Here is an 18,910-nt window from a genome sequence, read left to right as displayed (position 1 = left end):
TTTTTTTGTGTCTGTGGGGATCTGTGCAACGAAAAACCTGGGACGACATAGTGTTTGAAGAGCTGATTTAGAGTTGAACAAACTTCACATCCTGAACCTCTGGCATCCGACCTCGTTCTGAAAGGTTAATCACCCCATGCTACGGTCAACACTGCGATGACCATACGGGGCCCTGCTATGTCCACACTGGACACAGAGCATGTTCAAACTCAACTGTCGTCAGTCATAGATACACACCCCGCATCAAATCACATTCAACTAAAAAAAAAGGTGAAAATAGACCGACATAAAAAAGGAAAACAGGAGAGTGGAGACACAAAAGATTCTGTGTTTGTAACACGGCCATGGTTACACTGCTACTAATAATATCATTTGCAGCAGACCGCTTCTTCGATTTTTTTCCTCCGGCTTTATTTCTGGTTCATCAGAAACGTGCTCTGGTAACGACGGCATAATTCTCGCTAATCACCGTCATCGATCACTGCGCTCGCGAGGAGGGGGGCTCTGATAACAGGGTCAGGCGAACCATGGGCGTTTTTGCAGATGTTGCTGGAGAAACGGCGCTTACGGCTTCCAATCCACGGGTTAACGGATCGGGAACTGAAGAACGCTCCAAAAACCAAGGGTTGAAAGACGCATCTCGGCGTCAGTGAAGAAAAGGTTAAAACATTCAAAGAAACCTTAACGCTACGGTCACTGAAAATTGTTCCGATAACCCCAACATGCTCCAGTCCGCACCGGAGCAGTCAATTTAAATAAAAGCCAATAGAAGGTAAAAGGCAACAATTGCTCTGATGGATGAAGTTGAAACCAAAGAAGTATTTCAGTGAACCGCAAATTTTAATAAAGTACGAATCTGAGGCCCTCGGAGATGAGTTCATGTTGAAGAATGACCAAAAGGAAACACGTTATCTAGGACCTATCTTATAATATGGAAAAGTAGCAAAATAGAAGGCCCAAGCTAAAAAAAACAACAAAAAAAACCGTGTGCATGTTTATACGTGCCTGTGTACATGTACATTTGGAGGGTTTGCAAGCATTACATCTTTCACAATCCTTAATATATGCGCAATTCAATGTCTTGCACCATAGTTTCAGTTCCTCTTGAACAGATGGAAATTTAGTAAGAACGATTTCCCAACCTGAAGGTGATCATTCTAATAAAGCCTTCCAGTAACACTTCTATTATATAATAATTCCTTCAACTTCCCTGAAAAAAAAAATCCAAACAATTTTAGTATTTATTGAATGTACAGTTATATTATTTATCAAGACAATAAAAATTACATCCTGAACGATATCCATTCCCTTTCGCTAAGATGTACGAGTGATTTCTACATACAGTGTTAACATACCAAGGTTTCTTTCAGAGGGACAGGTGTAAAATGAGACTGGGCCAGGCATAAATGGCAGAATGGAGCGGGTCACAGTCACTGCGAGGCAGCGCAGGAAGCAGAGGTGAGACAGACCAGGTGCTTGCCTGAAAGAAACTCGTCAGATTCCTGTGGCACTGCGCCTGTGATAAAGCAAAGCAAACGGGCGCTGCTGAGGAACAGCAATGAAAGCTCACTGGCTTCTATTTTTTGTGCCAGCTGGAAATTGTCTATCGTCATTAGTCATTTCTAAAAGTCATTTTGAAACAAGAATACTTCCATTTTGTTGCTCAACAAGTTCTAGCCATTCCAAAGCCACCTAAAACTTGACTACATGGTGACCAGCACTAAGCAAAAGCTTTCGTGTAGCAAGCAATTATAGGGAATGTGAAGAGGTAGTGATAAGCACATCGTAATGAACCCAGTCTAACCCTGTAAATATACACCACTGCTCGAAGTGAAAAGGAAATCACTTCATCCACTTGTACCACGAGCTTTGTGCAGCCGTACTCTTCAAACTGGGTCTACGGGAGATAAACCCTAACCCTACCCACAGACATTATATACACACACGTATAGCAGTACAAATCTACCTCAGTGGTAATGGCCTTGCACAATGATCCCACTTACACTTGGCTGTTAGGGTGCCGTGATGAATGTGGGGGGGAAGGTTGCACCCTCTCAGAATGAAACGGTTCGGCTAAACGTTCCTCTGCCACAGTCCTTTACCAGAACATTCATCACAGGCCGGGGCAGGAAGTTCCTGATTCAGCATGCTGAACGGCGCTAACGCAGTATAGCGGGCTCCGCATCCTGCTACCGGTTAAACTAAACAGGAAGTTACATCGCTAAGCCTGGGCTTGACATGGTATGCAAAGAGAGAAAGGAATAAAAATGGAAATAAAAGTGCAATACCTTTGAAAAATATTCTCTTAACAGTTCATACGACACATACAAAACACCTACACGTTTGAGTGCGAGTGCGTGAATACAAAAAATGCAGACACACAGGTACATAAACGTACACATGACACAGGTTGGGAGTTAGACCAAACACATCAACTACAGCAGAAGAGCATTCCCTCACATCTCATCCCATGGTTTTTAAGGAAACAAATTTGGATAATAGTTCCTGTAACGCTGGCACAACTGAGACATTCCATATTTAAAAAAAAAAAAACCCTCAGTTACAAACAAGCAACACACTAATCTAGCCATGATAACACACTCTAAATATAGAGCTTCGTATGTACACTGGCTGCTTCTGGAATAACCTGACAGCATATGGCAGTGCATGTACAGCGTTATGCTAGGCACTCTCCCAAAACCAGAACCAAATCGCGTAAGCCTCGAAACCACCCTGCTGCCTTAAATTAGGCATTACAGAGAACATCTATACGATGAATACATGCGCCAGGGGAAAAGGGTATTTATCCAGCACACAACCAGATTACCACGATCAACTGAAATCTGTACTCTAGGCAGATGGGCAAAAAAAAAAATCGTTTTAAAATTAATGTAAAAATGTTAAAATGTTTAAATATATAGAGAACTGTTACTGTTAATTTTTTTTCCCCCCAACATAGTAAAATGACAGACAGGCAGCAGGTGTCAGGCGAGGGGGATCTGAGAGGAGGGTGTCTGTGTGTGTGTGTGTGTGGGCGCGCGTGGGTACGTGCTTGCGTGTGCGTGTGTGTGTGCGTAACCTTTGAGGCCATTAACATCCTGTGCATCTCAGAGACGCTTCAACTCAACCGCCACCCCCAAACACACAGCTGCCCAACTCTGCCAGGCTCCCGTCTCTTCTGCACCATTAGTCAGTAGTAAAAACTGTGTAAATCTAAAATAAAAAATAAAAACATATAAAACATACAAAATGACCACAGAAATGAAAATGGTCCACCCCTCGCTAATGATCGAAACCCAAATGCACATCATACAACAATCCCTGGGCTCGAAAACACACAAAAGGACACGGACAGAACAAAACAAAACCACAGGAAGTTGGAAATGACATCAGAGCACAGCAACCGTACAAATTCAGACAGGTACCGTTCACTTTCATCAACACGCACGCACTTGCACGCCCACACTCACACACACACACACTCGCGCGTGCGTACAAATATGCTCTTCGCTTTTTGTACAGTAATGCGCGGTTTCCGTCGCTATCCAAGGATGTGTGGCAGATCCACGCTAGCACGGGTCATCTCTGGGAATCGGGGGCAGAAGGACCGTGTCCTGTCCTTTTAATGCATACAGTAGGTCGCCAACATTTATGTGTTTACCTGAGGGCGAGTTGAAAACGAAGTCCCCGCCCACAAAGCACTACCTCCGTTTCCATGAGTTTAAACATCTCAGTTTCTGCACTGTACATTTTGATTTACACAATGGGCACCACTGAGAGAGGCCGCCCCAGTAAAGGGAACCATACTCACTGAAACAAGACTAACTGGGACATAATGAATAAATGAGTATAAGATTGGGCTTAACCCCTCTTCTGTAATGGCTTTAACAGCCACAAGGGGAGGAGATGAGTAATGATTAGAAGCCAAAAAAGTGATTAAAGCCAATCTCCTTCTGGAGATTAAGACAAAAAAATAAAATAAATAAAAACCCCCCCTAATATACCAAAACGCTACAAGGGAAAACACGATTCTCTGCTTCGTTTTACCCAACAGTTTGAAGCAGGGGATCAGATACCATGAGGTGAGGGGGAGATTTAATATCAAAGAAAGGGCTCTGATTTTCACCCAATCCTCTTCTACGGGGATGAGGTTATTGGGGGGGGGGGAGCTGACTCCTAGAAAGCCACAATCCTGCCAAGGCGGTGTGGGGGCAGGGTCTTTGGCCACCATACCAATTACACGGCGAGTTCGGATTAAATTAAATCCCCTCACAGACTGAACACACTAAGGACAGCAGTCTTATATTACTGCATAATAAAAAATTTCAAGCTGACTGTGGGCTGATCTGAGATTCAAATCACATATCCATTATAAACACGTGCACATGCACATGCACACACACACACACACGCATGTACGCATGCACGCGCACACACAAACAAACATGCCTGCATATACATGCACATGCACACACACCTACACACACGTGCACATGCACACACACATGCACGCGCACATGCACGCACACACACATGCACGCACACACACACACGTGCACGCACGCGCACACACAGACGCAGAAGCATACACAGTTTCCTGCACACTGTACCTGAGGCTCTTGCCTCATCCTCTCACACATTAACCCAACAGGGCAGAAGGCAGGCTCCGCACATCTTGGGCCTTCCAGCCCATTCTCCTCAGCCCCACCAGCAGCTCCAGTGACAGTGATAATTACAATTACTGAGGATACTTTTCCATCAGTATCATTACTTCCCTGTCCGTAGCAATAAAGCTGATTGGTGATAAGCTCGGGATTTTATTGTCCTGTGGGGCAAGCTCTGGGGAATAGTTCATTATGTAAACAAGCCCTTTCACCAGTACGAGCATAGTGCCACACAGCACATTCTCACACTTACGCGTATGCAAGTTATTACTCCTGACAATGTCTCCACCTGGTGGACTCACAATATTACTACAACTTAAGCACAGATGGTGCAATTACAATGTAAATAAATAAATCCAACTAAGGAACAGAATTTCCCCTTCATGCCCACAAGCTAAAACTAAATAAAAGATCCCTATAACCCGATAGTTGTAAAAGATCAAGCGGCTTTGGTAAAACTGCGGACAAAAAGGAACTGTTTGTAAAACAATAGCAAAAGCATACCCTGATAACCAGGATGGATGGTATCAAATTAAAAAGCATAAAAAAATAATGAAATAACAAATGGACAAAAGTAACATTAAAACAAAATGAAAGCAATATTATTTCTAGTAATAATCCAGTGGGGTGGAGGCGATTTTCTGAGGGTGAGCTATGCTGATGTAAGCTCTGCCTCCGACATGACTGGCGTGCTAGAGGAGGAAGAATCCACCAATGAGGCGGTGCTATTGTCCAGGCTCCCGCCCCCGAGCCAGCTGCGATTGGGTGAGTGGAATGGGGGCGTGCTGCTGTTGGAGGGAGGCCCGGAGCTGGGGCTGTCATTATTGGACAACGAGCTGAGGAGGGCATCATTTCGCAGCCCCTTGCTCTCCAGCTCCCCCTGCAGGTACTGGCGGATTTCCTCCGGAAGGCTCTGCAGCTCAGCGTCCATGTCTTTCTCCAGCTGGGACTGCAGCTGGGGAAACAAGAGGGAAGGAGGGAGAGAGAGAGCAGCAGAAAGAAAGAGGAGAGAGAGAGTCAGAGAGAGCAAGAGAGATAGAGAGAAAGAGAGAGAGACAGAGAGAGCAAGAGAGAGCAGCAGAGATAAAGAGAAGAGAGAGAGAGAGAGAGAGAGCAACAGAGAGAGAGAGAAAGAGAGCAAGGTGAGTGTGGGTGATTGGTGTGGGGAAATTATTTGCTTCGGGTTAAATTTTAAATTCCAATCTAGTGCCTGGTCCCATGGTCAGTAAGTTGCCTACTGGCCAAATGGGCAGCATGTGTGGTAATTACCTCAGCACAGATGAGACCAGCAGACCGTAGACTGTGCTTTAGAATAAGACCCCATATTCTTTGCAAGGGTCAGAGTGAGCAACAGGCTGGTTTTCTCCATACTAAATACACAGTGGCTTATTAAGTCAATCGCCTGAGACCAACACAGCCAGACTTCAAAAGGAATAACTGGCAAGTAGCCAACACTTTTAAGTAGTTCTTGGAACACAAGGTCCTTAACTACCCATGGCACCCGTTGTATTAGCAATGACTACAGACACATTCAGAAAAAGACGTTGATGCGTAAATAAATATTAGCGATAGGCCCATATCCTGTACAATATTTCAACCCTTAAACCCGCACCAGACTTAACGATGGTGACCGCGGCAGTTTGGGAGTCATTGTCAGACCCTTTATATTTTAACTCACTGTCCTGAAGGGCAGCAGTTCAGAGGCGATGAAGAGGAGGGGTGGGGGGGGGGGGGTACTGACCAGTGGAAGATCTTCCTCGATGCGCTGCAGGATCTCGTGGTGCCGCACGGCCAGCTTCTCCTGCCTCTGCTTCTGAGCCACCTCCAGCTGGAGGACGGACAGAGAGATGAACAGATGGACAGGCAGACGGGGGGCGGACAGATGCAGGGAGATCACAGACAGAATGTGAGTGTGTGTGTGTGTGTGTGTGTGTGTGTGTGTGTGTGTGTCCTTGTGCATGTAAGTGTATGTGTGTGTGTGCTCGTGCGCATCTGTGTGTGTGCGTGTGTATGTGTGTGTGTGTGTGTGTGTGTGTGTGTGTGTGCGCATGTGTGTGTGTGTGCATGTGCATAAGTGCATGTGCATGAGTGTGTGTGTGAGGCTGCAGAGCACTGAGACTCATGTTTACAGGTGCACAGACACCAGCAGCATTCCCAGGCAGGAAGAGAAGGCTCAGAGGAGCGAGGGACTTTAAGAAACTCACTTTGCGAATGGAGGAGACCGACTCGGCAATGTGCTTCCTGTTGATCTCATTCAGCTCCCTGGAGGGGGAGAGAGAGAAAATGAGAGAGAGAGGAAAGACAGAGAAAGGAGAGAGGGAGAGAGAAGGTGAAGAGAGAGATGAGGAGAGAGGGGGAGAGTGCACACAATAAGAAGAGGGGTTAATACAAGAATCATTGAGATGAGGGTGGCAAGAAAGAAGAAAGGGTGGTGGGATTTTGAACTCCACTTCAAAATGTTTCAACCCTCTCATTTGTCTGCATCAAGTGCCTCTCTCACTCAGAAACTACAGCTCTACAAGCCTTGACGCAGCCTAGAGCTCCAGATTTATCACCATTCATTTGGACTTATACTGTTCCAGCTGGTTTATTACCTCAACTGTAACCTGCTCAACCCGTTTTATTTGCTGTGATAGATCCCTTACTCCATTTGTTACATCCATTCTACTGCTGCTTCACACCAGGCCGGTCAGTGGAGGATGGGCTCTCCCCCTCCACAGCCGGGTTCCACCTGAGATTTCTTCCCATCAGGGAGTTTTTTTTAACCCTGTGCTTGCTATTTGAGGGTTGGCCTGGTTCTGCCCTTTTTCTGCTACTCTGTAAAGCGTCTTTGTGAACACTTTTCTATAAAAAAGCACTATATATATATATATATATATATATATATAAACTGATCTGATTTGATTCAGTGCTGTACACCACCCTACTCTCAGCGCGGGTTGTGGACAGGGCAAACTCACGCCTCGACCTTCTCCCGCTCCCTGTTCTTGGCCTCGCTGATGCTGTTGTGCCGTTTCCTGTCCAGCATCTTCTGCAGTTCCTTCTTCTCCCTACAGAGGGGGAACGGGCAGAGGGAGAAATTAACCAGGGGCAATAAATAAATAAAAATCTCACACACGTACATACACGTCAATCAAAAAAACAAAAATAAAAACAAAGCGGTGGAACATAGCTACCAAGCATTTCGCTGAGAAAACCTTGCTCACTTGTGTAAAAATGTCAAAAGCACAGTATGACTGAGTGACAGGACAAGAGGGAAAGAGATCGATCTTCCCACTCTTCATCTTCCCCCTAGCACTAGCCCACAACAGCTCATGTGATGTAGGCACTTAACACTCACTTACTCCCTTCCTAAAAAAAGCACTGATTTTCTTCATGTCTCTGAATGTTGCTAGCACTAGAGTTGCTGCAAGCAGCTTTTTGAAGAAAACTTTTACTTGCAAAGATTGTGATATGTTGTCATCTCACCCACGGGGAAGCAAAAATTAGAGGGTGCAAGAGGGAGGTGATGAGATTCATCCAGCGAGACTTAATGTTTAATTCCAACACTATGAGGTCTGTGAATACATCAGCCACGGAGGCAGTCAGATACAGGGATGAAAATGGAGACACTTGAATATGCACATCCAACCCAGAAATCTCAGGTCCTTGGGTTAAACCACAGGAATGGACTCTAATTGAAATAATAACCTCTGAAGAGCGCTACCAAGGTGTAGGCTTCTGCTTCACCAGTGAGTGAATCATAATGGCTAATCAAGGTTAACCGACAGCCAGCAGAGCGGAATGTGTTCCTCCAGACACTGCAGCAAGGGCAAGGTGTGTGTGTTTTTTTCCCCCTCTGACTGTCGAAAGCTAGCGGTCTGACTTTACTAAAAGTGCACGCTTCACATCGCACTACATTACATTACATTTACATTACAGGCATTTAGCAGACGCTCTTATCCAGAGCGACTTACACAACTTTTACATAGCATTTTTATATTGTATCCATTAATACAGCTGGATATATACTGAAGCAATTTCGGTTAAGTATCTTGCTCAAGGGTACAATGGCAGGGTCCTTACCCGGGAATCGAACCTGCGACCTTTCAGTTACAAGCCCAGTTCCTTACCCACTGTGCTACGCTCCGTAGAAGACTGAGCGTAGCACAGTGGCACTAGAATCCGAGGACCGCCTGGCGGAACAGCGAAGTTAAACAGCGAGCGTGTACGAAACAGGAAACGTCGGTTTGCGATGCCGGAGCCGGCCGAGAGCGCGGCCACTTTGCCGGTGCCTTAATCGCTCCCTTTAGTGTCTGACGTATGCGGTGTAATTGGAGGGAGCGCTTGTTTTCCCCTCGCCTAACGCGCCTTTCAGAAACCCGCGGACCCCTGCTGCTGGTGGCGGACATTTGCAAATCACACCTCCATTTAAATATTGTATACAAGTCTACCTGGCCTCTCGATTTAGATTAACCACTCGGCCCGTCAGCTATAATTAAGCTCTATTCAAGTCGAGCAGGAGGGCACGCACGCCGGCTCACTGCTTTGTGGCAACTCTCACCACCTCTACAGCACATTTCCATAAGAACAGGCTCTTGGTAGCCTTCATAAATAAAAATGACTAAGAGGTTGAATAAACTATCATTATCAAATTAAATTAAAAAAAAATGTATCTTAGTTTATTCTTGGTATTTTAAGGTGGAAGGGCCAGCAAGAATATGAACTGAGTCGCTGAACACAACTCAAATTGCTGTAACCCTCAAACAAAAAAAAGAAATTCTGTTTATGTGCAATTTGTCGCAAGTTGCAGACATCTGTCACAGTCTGGGTGACAGACCAGCATGGTTTACATCAGGAGTAGTGGGTGTGGCTGACGTTCTCTGCTCTGTCCCAGCCAGTGTATACAGCTTACTGCAGTCTGCCTCATGTGCACCCTTCAGTACATAGAAGACAGCATTGCATCTGGTTCAATTTCCCTATCAGTGAGAGATGCAAGCATACATGCTTTCAGTATGTATTTGCACGTTCTTTTTTTTACCCAAATGGTACTAATAATCTAAAACATAGATAAAATGCCTTCATTTATCATGATTATTTACCATTAATCATGAATACCTGGGCAGGCTTGCGGTGTCCATGAAAAACAATTCTGTTCCAGATTTTATTATTTTATTAGTTTATCTGGAGATTACATTCTATAAAAAGCTCCAAAACGCATGCACACGCACGCACACACACACACACACACACACACACACACACAAATGAGGAAATGTTCATACTTCTCACAGATGTCCTTGAGTTTCTTCAGCTGGGCCTGCTGACACTCCTGTGCCGTCTCCTGCAGCTTCTGGGAGGACTGAAACACACAGCGAGTCAGAGCAGCACACAGAGAGGAGACAGACAGACGGGCAGACAGACAGACAGACAGATAGACAGGCAGGCAGACAGACAGACAGACACGCAGACAGACAGACAGACAGACAGATAGACAGACAGACAGACAGACAGACAGACAGGCAGGCAAACACGAGACAGACAGACAGACAGACAGACAGACAGACAGAGACAGACAGACACGCAGGCAGGCAGACAGACAGATAGACAGGCAGGCAGACAGACAGACAGACACGCAGACAGACAGACAGACAGACAGACAGACAGACAGACAGACAGGCAAACACGCAGACAGACAGACAGACAGAGACAGACAGACACGCAGGCAGGCAGGCAGACAGACAGGCAGACAGAGAGGAGACAGACAGACAGACAGACAGGCAGGCAGGCAGACAGACAGACAGACAGACAGATGGGCAGACAGGGAGGAGGAGAGAACTGCAGCAGGTAGATACCTCTTTCAGGTGCGCCTTCTTCTTCTCTCTCTCTAGCTGGTGCTGTGACTGCCTGAGCTTCAGCAGCTCCTGCATCTGCCACTCTCTGAGCTTCACCGTCTGCTTCTCCAGCTCCACGTCCAGCGCAGACAGCTGCTTCTGCATCGGCTCCTGGGGCTCGCTGCAGAGCGCAGAGCATCAGTTACAATGTGTATAACAACTCTCTATACACACAACACAGGCACAGAGCTCTCTATACACACACAACACAGGCACAGAGCTCTCTATACACACAACACACACAACACAGGTACAGAGCTCTCTATACATACAACACATGCAGCACAGGCAGAGAACTCTCTATATACACAACACATACAGCACAGGCACAGAGCTCTCCATACACACAACACAGGCAGAGAGCTCATTATACACACGCAACACACAAAGAGAGCTCTCTATGCACATAAGGCATGCAACTTACGCACACAAACATACACACTATACACTATACAGGCACTAGCACACACAAAAAATACACTCAAAATACACACACACGCATGAAAGTCACCACGGATACACAGCCAAACAGAATGCAATGACACACACACACTGAAATGCTAAACATACTGTACGTATGTCATCACTGGAATAAGTTGGATTGAGACACACAACCTTATGATCGCTTCACCATTAGCGGCAGTCAGGAAAAAACATGTTCACAATGACCTGGACAGAGCTGGCCATACTCCATTTTCATTGAATTTCGTTGCAATTTTTTGGTAACTTGAGCTGGTGTCAATTATTCTGAAACCCCACCTCGTAATGATTAGCTGAAAGCTGTACCCCCCCGCTGCACATCACATATGGTGGTGACCTAGAGCAAGGTTGTGAGGACTCAGATGTGGAACCATGCAGAGGTAGCATGGGGAGACAGCTGGAGGAGGGGCGAACTGACCACGAGCAAGGACAAATAACGAGAAGAGACAAACATCGTAGTAAGAAAGGCACAGAACACCAGCTACAGCCAGCCGGCAGGACCACAGAAAGGCCTGGAGGAGGTGGGGGACACGTCCACACAAAGCTGCACTTCCGTCTGTTCTGACCCCTCAGTGGAGGAACCGGCTCACTGAGGCCGTCAAAAAAGCAGGGACGTCAGCCATCTTGAGACCTCCCAGGCTGAAACCCACCTCTTCAGACAGCACCTGGGCTCCTCGAACCTGACTGTTGACAGCACTTTTCCCTAGCCATAACTCCTAATTAGACATAACCTTTTTTTGTTTTCAGAGCTTGCAGTTCTGGGCTGATGTTCGTTTAATGTAGCCTAATGCTCATTGGGGTAGTTTTTTTCTTGTTTGCATAACTGACTTTATAATGTTCAGTAGGGTAATTGACAATTTGTCAATGGAGCCTGCACAACTTGCACTTGCTGTCTCTCTTGGGCCCACACATTTTCCCCCTCTAGAGAAGTACTGCACTTTGACCCTTGACCTTCACAGTTGTGCTTGCATTGCAAGTCTCTCAGAATAAGTCAGCTAGGGAAGAAAGAAGTAAAAAAATAAAAATAAAAAGGAAAAAGCAAAGCTGCAGCTGACCCAGACTGGCAGGGAAAGCCGGCTGTGAGAAAGGCCATTCACAGCTGGACTGAAGGCCACCTGCTCCGGCACAGAACAGGAAGTCCTCCATCCTTCAGAGCAGTAGCAGTGCATAGTGTGAGCACCCTCACAATGCAATGCTTCAAGCTCCCAGTCAGGGGGGGCCCTTGTTCCCTTAAAGGGAACTGCCATTGGAAAAAAAAGATCTACAAATGCAAATAAAAGTGTTCATTTGGTTCCCATTTGAAAATTGTTTGCTTTTTTTAGTTATTTGCAAATCAAAAAAGCTGAGGCCTTTGTCTATGAGCAACACATTGTGGGATTTTTGGGTTCAGGTTTTTCCCAGGGGAGACGTGCTATGTAAGGGGGGCTTTGAAACAAATTCTGATCCAGGACAACCTGGAGGCGCAAAGCCAGTGTCTGAATACACCAAAGACACAGGGAAGGCTGGGGATGTCTGAAGATCCTGTCCAGTTAATACATTCAAAACCTCTGATTGCTCCAGAGTGTTTCTGGCTGATTCAGCAACACTGCTTACCCACCAACACAGTCAAAGAGATAGACGTCCTAAGCAGGCAATTCCTGCAATGCAGTTAATGGACAGCAAGAGATGTGCTCAAGAGAGCAAGAGCACATTTTATTCAATCATCAATACTCAGTTAATAAACTGCACTGAACTAAATGAGTGTCATCTGAAGACAGCTACCTCTCACACACACACACACACACATGCACGTAAGCACCCCAGAAACAGACACATGCACACACACACGCCGCAAAAACAAACAGCCTAACCCCTCCCACCCTGTATACCGATCCAGATCCCGTACTGAATCCCGGTACGCGTCCCTTTCAAATCCCCGACTCTCTCTTACTTCTTCTTGAGGCTGCTCTTGAGTTTCTTCTCCATCTGGCTGCGTCTCCTCTGCGTGTCCGAGTGCAGCTGGCTGCTGTGGCTGCGCTGCTCTTTGCTCATGGACCAGATCTGGAGCACACGTTCAATTCAACCGTCAGATCGCGAAAAAAAAACCTACAGCAAGACCTGTGAAGAGCACGTGTCCTCCCCATTCACATACAGGCTGAAACAGGAAGGCAACGGACACTATTGTGCTGTATCTGACAGCATCAAACGAGGCCAATAAGAAAACAAACAAACAAAAAAACAATAGTTTGTGTGCTACACGGAATTCAATCTCTAGACTCCAGGGGCTAGCTGCACTAGCTGTGCGTAAGTAAGAACTAAGCACAGCGGCAATGAAAATCCCTACATTACAAACTTGTGCACTCCTACAATAAAACATGCTGCACCACACAACACAGTTTGAGCGTAGCCCTTTGTATAAACTAAATATTCACGACATCCATTGACCAGAAATAACGGCGTAATCAATAACGCTGCAATGGCGGACCGGTTAGAACATGCTGAAATACTGCTTGAAATCTACTGTGCTGGAAGCCATATTGGTTGTTGTAACTTCGGCAGTAGAAGCAAGTCGTTATGTCCATTGCATATCATAGGAGTTCAGCGACTGGAGGAATCAACAGCGACATCATTTTGTGTGATTGCACAATGCTTAACGAAGAGCTTACGGCGAACTACGTTTTTTTGTTAAGGACACACGGTACAACTGGATTTATTAGCTGTCTAGTTGCAAACCAACTCGTAGCTACTAAGCCTGCAGAGTGAGCTTTACGTTCCAGCTTAAGGGAGAACTTATGAAAATCTGGTGCAACCGTACCCTGGACTTCGACATACCCTGATGCATATGTGTTTGCATGCACTTACGCGAGTGATATGAACTGAATGTGTATGCGAGTGTATGCCACTGACCTTCCTCAGGTGCTTCTTACGGAGCTCCTTCAGCTCCTTGCACTGTTTCTTCAGCAGCTTCAGGTAGGCCTTCTGCTGTTTGAGCTCCTCTATCGACTGAGGCTGGATGTCTGACGTACAGGGAGATTTTTCAGTTTAGCAAACTGTTACTTTCTCATTATACGAAGCAGTGTTCCATTCCCATTGTCTATTTTACATTCCTGCAAGCCATGACAACCACCCAATCATCTCATCATCAAGCACCAGATCTACCATATTATTAACAACCCACGTTTCAGATGAGCTCAGCAGACCTTGAAAACCGACTGCAACGGTTGAAATTAATTCATTATCACTTCCACGCATTCCAAAATGCATGCGCACACAGACACTCAGGCCTAAGCTGTTTTCAGGCTATTTTGAAGCTTTGGTATCCAGGGAGTTTATCTGAGTTAATGCGGTCTCTTGTGTTTCAAAAAGTCCTTGACGAAGTACAGGTTCAGTGAGCACAGCATAATCATGGAAAGAGGCCAGAGAGGACAGGCTACGCTTATACTGCACTCAAAAAGGTCGCGATAGAGCTCCACTTCTCCACAAAACATGAAAAGCGCAGGAACTACAAGAAACCTACTTTATACAAAAACAACACAATCCTGCCCATAATTTCCTAAAGAATGCCACTCTGTTAAGGACACAAATATGACTTTGGCACACACATGCAAAAACCATCAATTTAAATTAAACTGAAACCGACTGACTGACTGACTGAGAGAAAGAGAGAGAGAGAGAGAGAGAGAGAGAAAGAGAGAGAAAACAGAAAAGGGTGAGGGAGTAAGTGAAAGATGGCCCATTTCACAGATGGATAGTGATACTGGCTAGATAAATGACAGACACAAATGGCAGTATTAAGCTGCTGCCTCTGCAGTTTATTAATGGGGACAGTGTCCTAGGAGTAAAAAGGGACTCATTAGACCATGTGACGCCCCGATTGACATTTAATGAACAGCTGATGGATGACCTTACCTGCTAATACTGCCGCAATCAGGTCTTCTTTCAGTCCTGATAAATGTCACACAGTTCACATAATTACTCCATAATATACACCGACATCACTGATCAATACCCACAAACATCACTGCACGGGGTACACAAAGATCACAGCTCAATACACATAAACATCACAGCAAAATACACACACACATCATCACCGGATGAAATGAAAATAATTCCCAGCAATAAAAATTAATGGCACAGAGAGAGTTCGAGTGAGTGTGTGAGTGAGAGGGAGAAGAGTAGTTTGAGCGTGTCTGCATGCGTGTGCATGTGGTAGCGTAGAGAGTAGAGAGTGAGTGAAATACCCGGTCCTGGGGGGCTGAGAACATCAGGGACAGGCACAGGGAGTGGGGGGGTGGGCAGCGAAAAATCTCTGTCAGATTGTGGGTACACATCCGTTTTCTCCTTTTCTTCTGGCTTCTCCTGCACACGCTTCACAACAACAACAAAATGAGTGTTACACACACACACATACACACACCACACACATACACATACACACACACACACAGACAGAGTAACATGGTTATGACAAGGCCTTTTCAATTCACCTACACCGCCACACTGTTACACACACGCATATACACGCACCACACACATACACATACGCACACATACACACACACACACACACACACACACACACCACACACAGACAGAGTAACATGGTTATGACAAGGCCTTTTCAATTCACCTACACCGCCACACTGTTACACACCACTACTTTATCATCGCTGGTCTCACACACCATCACCACCACACACCACACACAGCGGACATAAAACCAACACCACACAACACGAGCAGCACACACACATGCGGGCATACACACACACACAAACATGGGCAGACACACACACGCGGGCATACACACACACGCGGGCATACACACACACACACGCGCGCGCGGGCATATACACACACACACACACACACACACTCTTCTGACCTCGTTGTTGTCCTCCATTAGTGCAGCCAGCTGCCTCTCTCTCTGGTCCAGGTGTTTGATAGGGTTAATCAGGGCCTCAACACACTCTGCCACACACAAGGACAAAACAGCACCGATGAGCCACACTACTGGAGGGACACATTCATAAAAAAAACCACACTAGTCCACACAATTTACTAGGGATGTGCTCTTGGCTCAAATTTGCTAATTGGTTAGCTGGGACAGTTATCATCAGTTAGCTGTTAAACTGATATGGATCGATCATTAAATTCGGTCCACATGCATCCAAGTCAGGTAATGGCACGAAGAGTGAGAGAAGGGCAGTGAAATCTCACCCTGGTGCTCGTTGGGGATGTAGTCCTGGACCTCCGTGTACACCAGCAGGGAGGGCAGCAAGAGGGGCTGGTTCAGCTCATTCTTCAGGCAGATGTAGTGATAACCTTAAATGCACAAACACACAGTCACAACACAGGAGGCAGAGGAAAACCTGGAGCCAAAATGGCAGCGGTCCGGGATCCTTGTCAATGCCGTAGCCAAAGCTGCAGTCAAAAGCCGCGAACGTTGGTGCCCACCTGGTCGGATGGCGGAGACGGGCAGGATGCGATGGCCGATGAATTTGCCGTTTTCTTCAAACACGGCCACTCTCAGGGAGGCCAGAGTCGGCAGCACCACCTGGAGGGAGGGAGAGGAGGAGAGACGGGGGTGTGGGGGGGAGCAGTGGGGGAGGAGGAGAGGAGAAATGAAGTAGAGGACGAGGGAGGAGGCGCAGAGCCCCATGATCCTGCTCTGACAGAGCCCCGTCACGGAGGCGGTACCTTGTTGAAGACGCAGGTCTCGTCGTCCCACACGGGGTCCAGCGAGTTGTTGGCAGAGGTCTTGGTGCGGAATTTCCTCTTGGTGTCAACAGGCAGACCAAACATGTCCACTTCCACATACACCCCCACCTTCTTATCGCTGAGAAACTGGCCCGAGATCACCTGAGGAGGGACACACATCTGATTACACACCTACACACGGGGAGAGGCAAATACACACACACACACACACACACACACACACACACACACACACACACACAGGACAGGACTGAGACATGACTTGATTCACCAGTTGGACTGCTTGAGGTTTAACTTGACTCAAAATGGCTTAGTTCAAGGTAATGTTCTTGCTGCAACAAAATGTTTCACAATCACTGTAACATCATCATGCAAAGGCAATGTTCTGTCTTAAGGCAGAAGAACTGATCTTCAGGGAGTGGGATCACAGAGCTGCTTAGTGCCTACATTAAGTTTTCATGAAACTCATAAGCAACTCTAGCTTCCACTAGGAATATAACTGTTGTTATACTGTGTGATTATGACTCAGGAAAAGAGGCAAGACCTTAAATTCTGCCATTGGGACTAGCACTAGGAGGTTCTGTCTCTGTCTCTGTCTCTGTCTCTGTCTCTGTCTCTGTCTCTGTCTCTGTCTCTGTCTCTGTCTCTGTCTCTGTCTCTGTCTCTGTCTCTGTCTGCCTGTCTCTTCCTGTCTCTATCCTGTCCTGTCCTTCTGTCCTGTCCAGCTGTCCCTGCTTTGTCCTCTGTCTCTTGTCTCTGTCTCTGTCTCTGTCCTGTTCTGCTTGTCTCTGTCTGTCCCGCTTCCCTGTCCCTGTCTGCCGTCCTGTTCTGTCTTGCTGTCCTGTCCTGTCCTGTCCTGTCCCTGCCACATGCAGCACGTGCACACACACACACACACACACACACACACACTCAAAAAAACCTACCTTGATCTTGATTGTGTTGGCAACGATGCCATCCACAATGTTCTCGGTGAAGGGGTCAAAGTGTTTGTCTGTGCGTCTCATGAACTCCGGCTTGAGGAGGTAGCCGCTGTGGCCGTTGTACTCAAACACGCCCATATTGAGCTGCATCGGCAGGTCTAAAAGAGACGGAGAGACACTATGAGTGACATCATCGGTGTGAATGAGGGCGGTTCACAGGTCAAACATCACTTCAGAGGACCGCACCCTTTAGGCCACTATATAGTGTATTTGCACCTACGCAGCATGTCCAAAAACACTTGGTGACAGAAAGGTGTTATGCAAGCAACTTCAAAGAAGCAACAACAAAATCTGTGGTAGATGTTATGGCTAGCTAGTGATGACAAAACAGTCATTTTGTTTTATGTCCCTCGGTTTTGTTTACAATGGAGTAAAAAAATAAATAAAATTTAAAATCTACAGCATTTTTTTCAAGTGCCCAATTGCGCTATGAACTTTAAAAAAATAAAACAAAGAAAGTGCCAGAAAGAAACAAGAAAATAAATGGCATGGTTAAATTTTGTTTTAAAACAAGATTGGTTGAACAAATGAATTTATACTGAGGCTGTGGATTCACTGTGGTGGACGCCTTTTCCAAGCTGCTCATCTGGCACCTAGTGGATCTGGTTTAATTGCACAAACTACCCATGTGTGGATGCTTTTATTTCAGGTTCGGTCTGCCACAGCTGTATCTGTGATACAATACCAGTAGTAATGAGATGTCAGCCTCCATGCTAAACTAAGGAGTTCCAGTGCAAGCAGATGGTAATGAATATTTATCAACAGGCGGACTGTCGCTCGCTTGTTTATGATTCTAATCACTATGGACGGGCATAGAATCACCGCAACCTAATGCAATCGTTCAGAGCTCAAACAGATCCCTGACCTGTCAGATCGTGCACACTGACAGCAAGCAGCAATTTATAATGGCTGGCACAGGGACATTCGGGAGTTTGTGGCCTAAAGCAAGAAAATATTCTGCATGTGAGTCCATGAATACAGTGCGTCTGAGAGGACACCCAAAATACGCACGTAGCACAAGAGTGGTACTGACCAAGGGTTTGGAAGTTCAGCGCCACCATCTGACAGCCAACATTCCAGAAGATCTGGGGCATGTAGTTTGAAGAATCCACCCTGGTGCCCCTGGGGTAAATACGACTCAACTGCTTCTTATTGTATCTGTACGCAAACGGCTAAGGAAACCACCCGTAACCAATAAAACACACCG

General features: G+C 46.2%; 1 protein-coding gene across 1 annotated transcript in view; it reads right to left on the bottom strand.

Annotated features, from left to right (window-relative positions):
- Nucleotides 1–1,223: 1,223 nt before the first annotated feature.
- plcb3 (phospholipase C, beta 3 (phosphatidylinositol-specific)) overlaps nt 1,224–18,910 on the bottom strand; it is a 50,725-nt gene continuing 33,038 nt past the window's right edge. The window contains exons 19-34 of the mRNA XM_064329117.1: nt 18,737–18,861; nt 17,647–17,801; nt 16,700–16,861; nt 16,457–16,556; nt 16,220–16,324; nt 15,885–15,970; nt 15,241–15,367; nt 14,906–14,941; nt 13,904–14,013; nt 12,948–13,057; nt 10,499–10,658; nt 9,929–10,005; nt 7,625–7,714; nt 6,869–6,926; nt 6,406–6,492; nt 1,224–5,619 (exon numbers count right to left, since the gene is read on the bottom strand). Coding sequence (XP_064185187.1) covers nt 5,317–5,619; nt 6,406–6,492; nt 6,869–6,926; nt 7,625–7,714; nt 9,929–10,005; nt 10,499–10,658; nt 12,948–13,057; nt 13,904–14,013; nt 14,906–14,941; nt 15,241–15,367; nt 15,885–15,970; nt 16,220–16,324; nt 16,457–16,556; nt 16,700–16,861; nt 17,647–17,801; nt 18,737–18,861 — 1,891 coding nt within the window. The 3' untranslated portion in view covers nt 1,224–5,316. The remainder of the gene's footprint in view (nt 5,620–6,405; nt 6,493–6,868; nt 6,927–7,624; nt 7,715–9,928; nt 10,006–10,498; nt 10,659–12,947; nt 13,058–13,903; nt 14,014–14,905; nt 14,942–15,240; nt 15,368–15,884; nt 15,971–16,219; nt 16,325–16,456; nt 16,557–16,699; nt 16,862–17,646; nt 17,802–18,736; nt 18,862–18,910) is intronic.

The sequence above is a fragment of the Anguilla rostrata genome, chromosome 3 (genome assembly GCF_018555375.3).
Source record: "Anguilla rostrata isolate EN2019 chromosome 3, ASM1855537v3, whole genome shotgun sequence".
Classification (NCBI taxonomy): Eukaryota; Metazoa; Chordata; class Actinopteri; order Anguilliformes; family Anguillidae; genus Anguilla; species Anguilla rostrata.
This window is presented reverse-complemented; position numbering and strand designations above follow the sequence as displayed.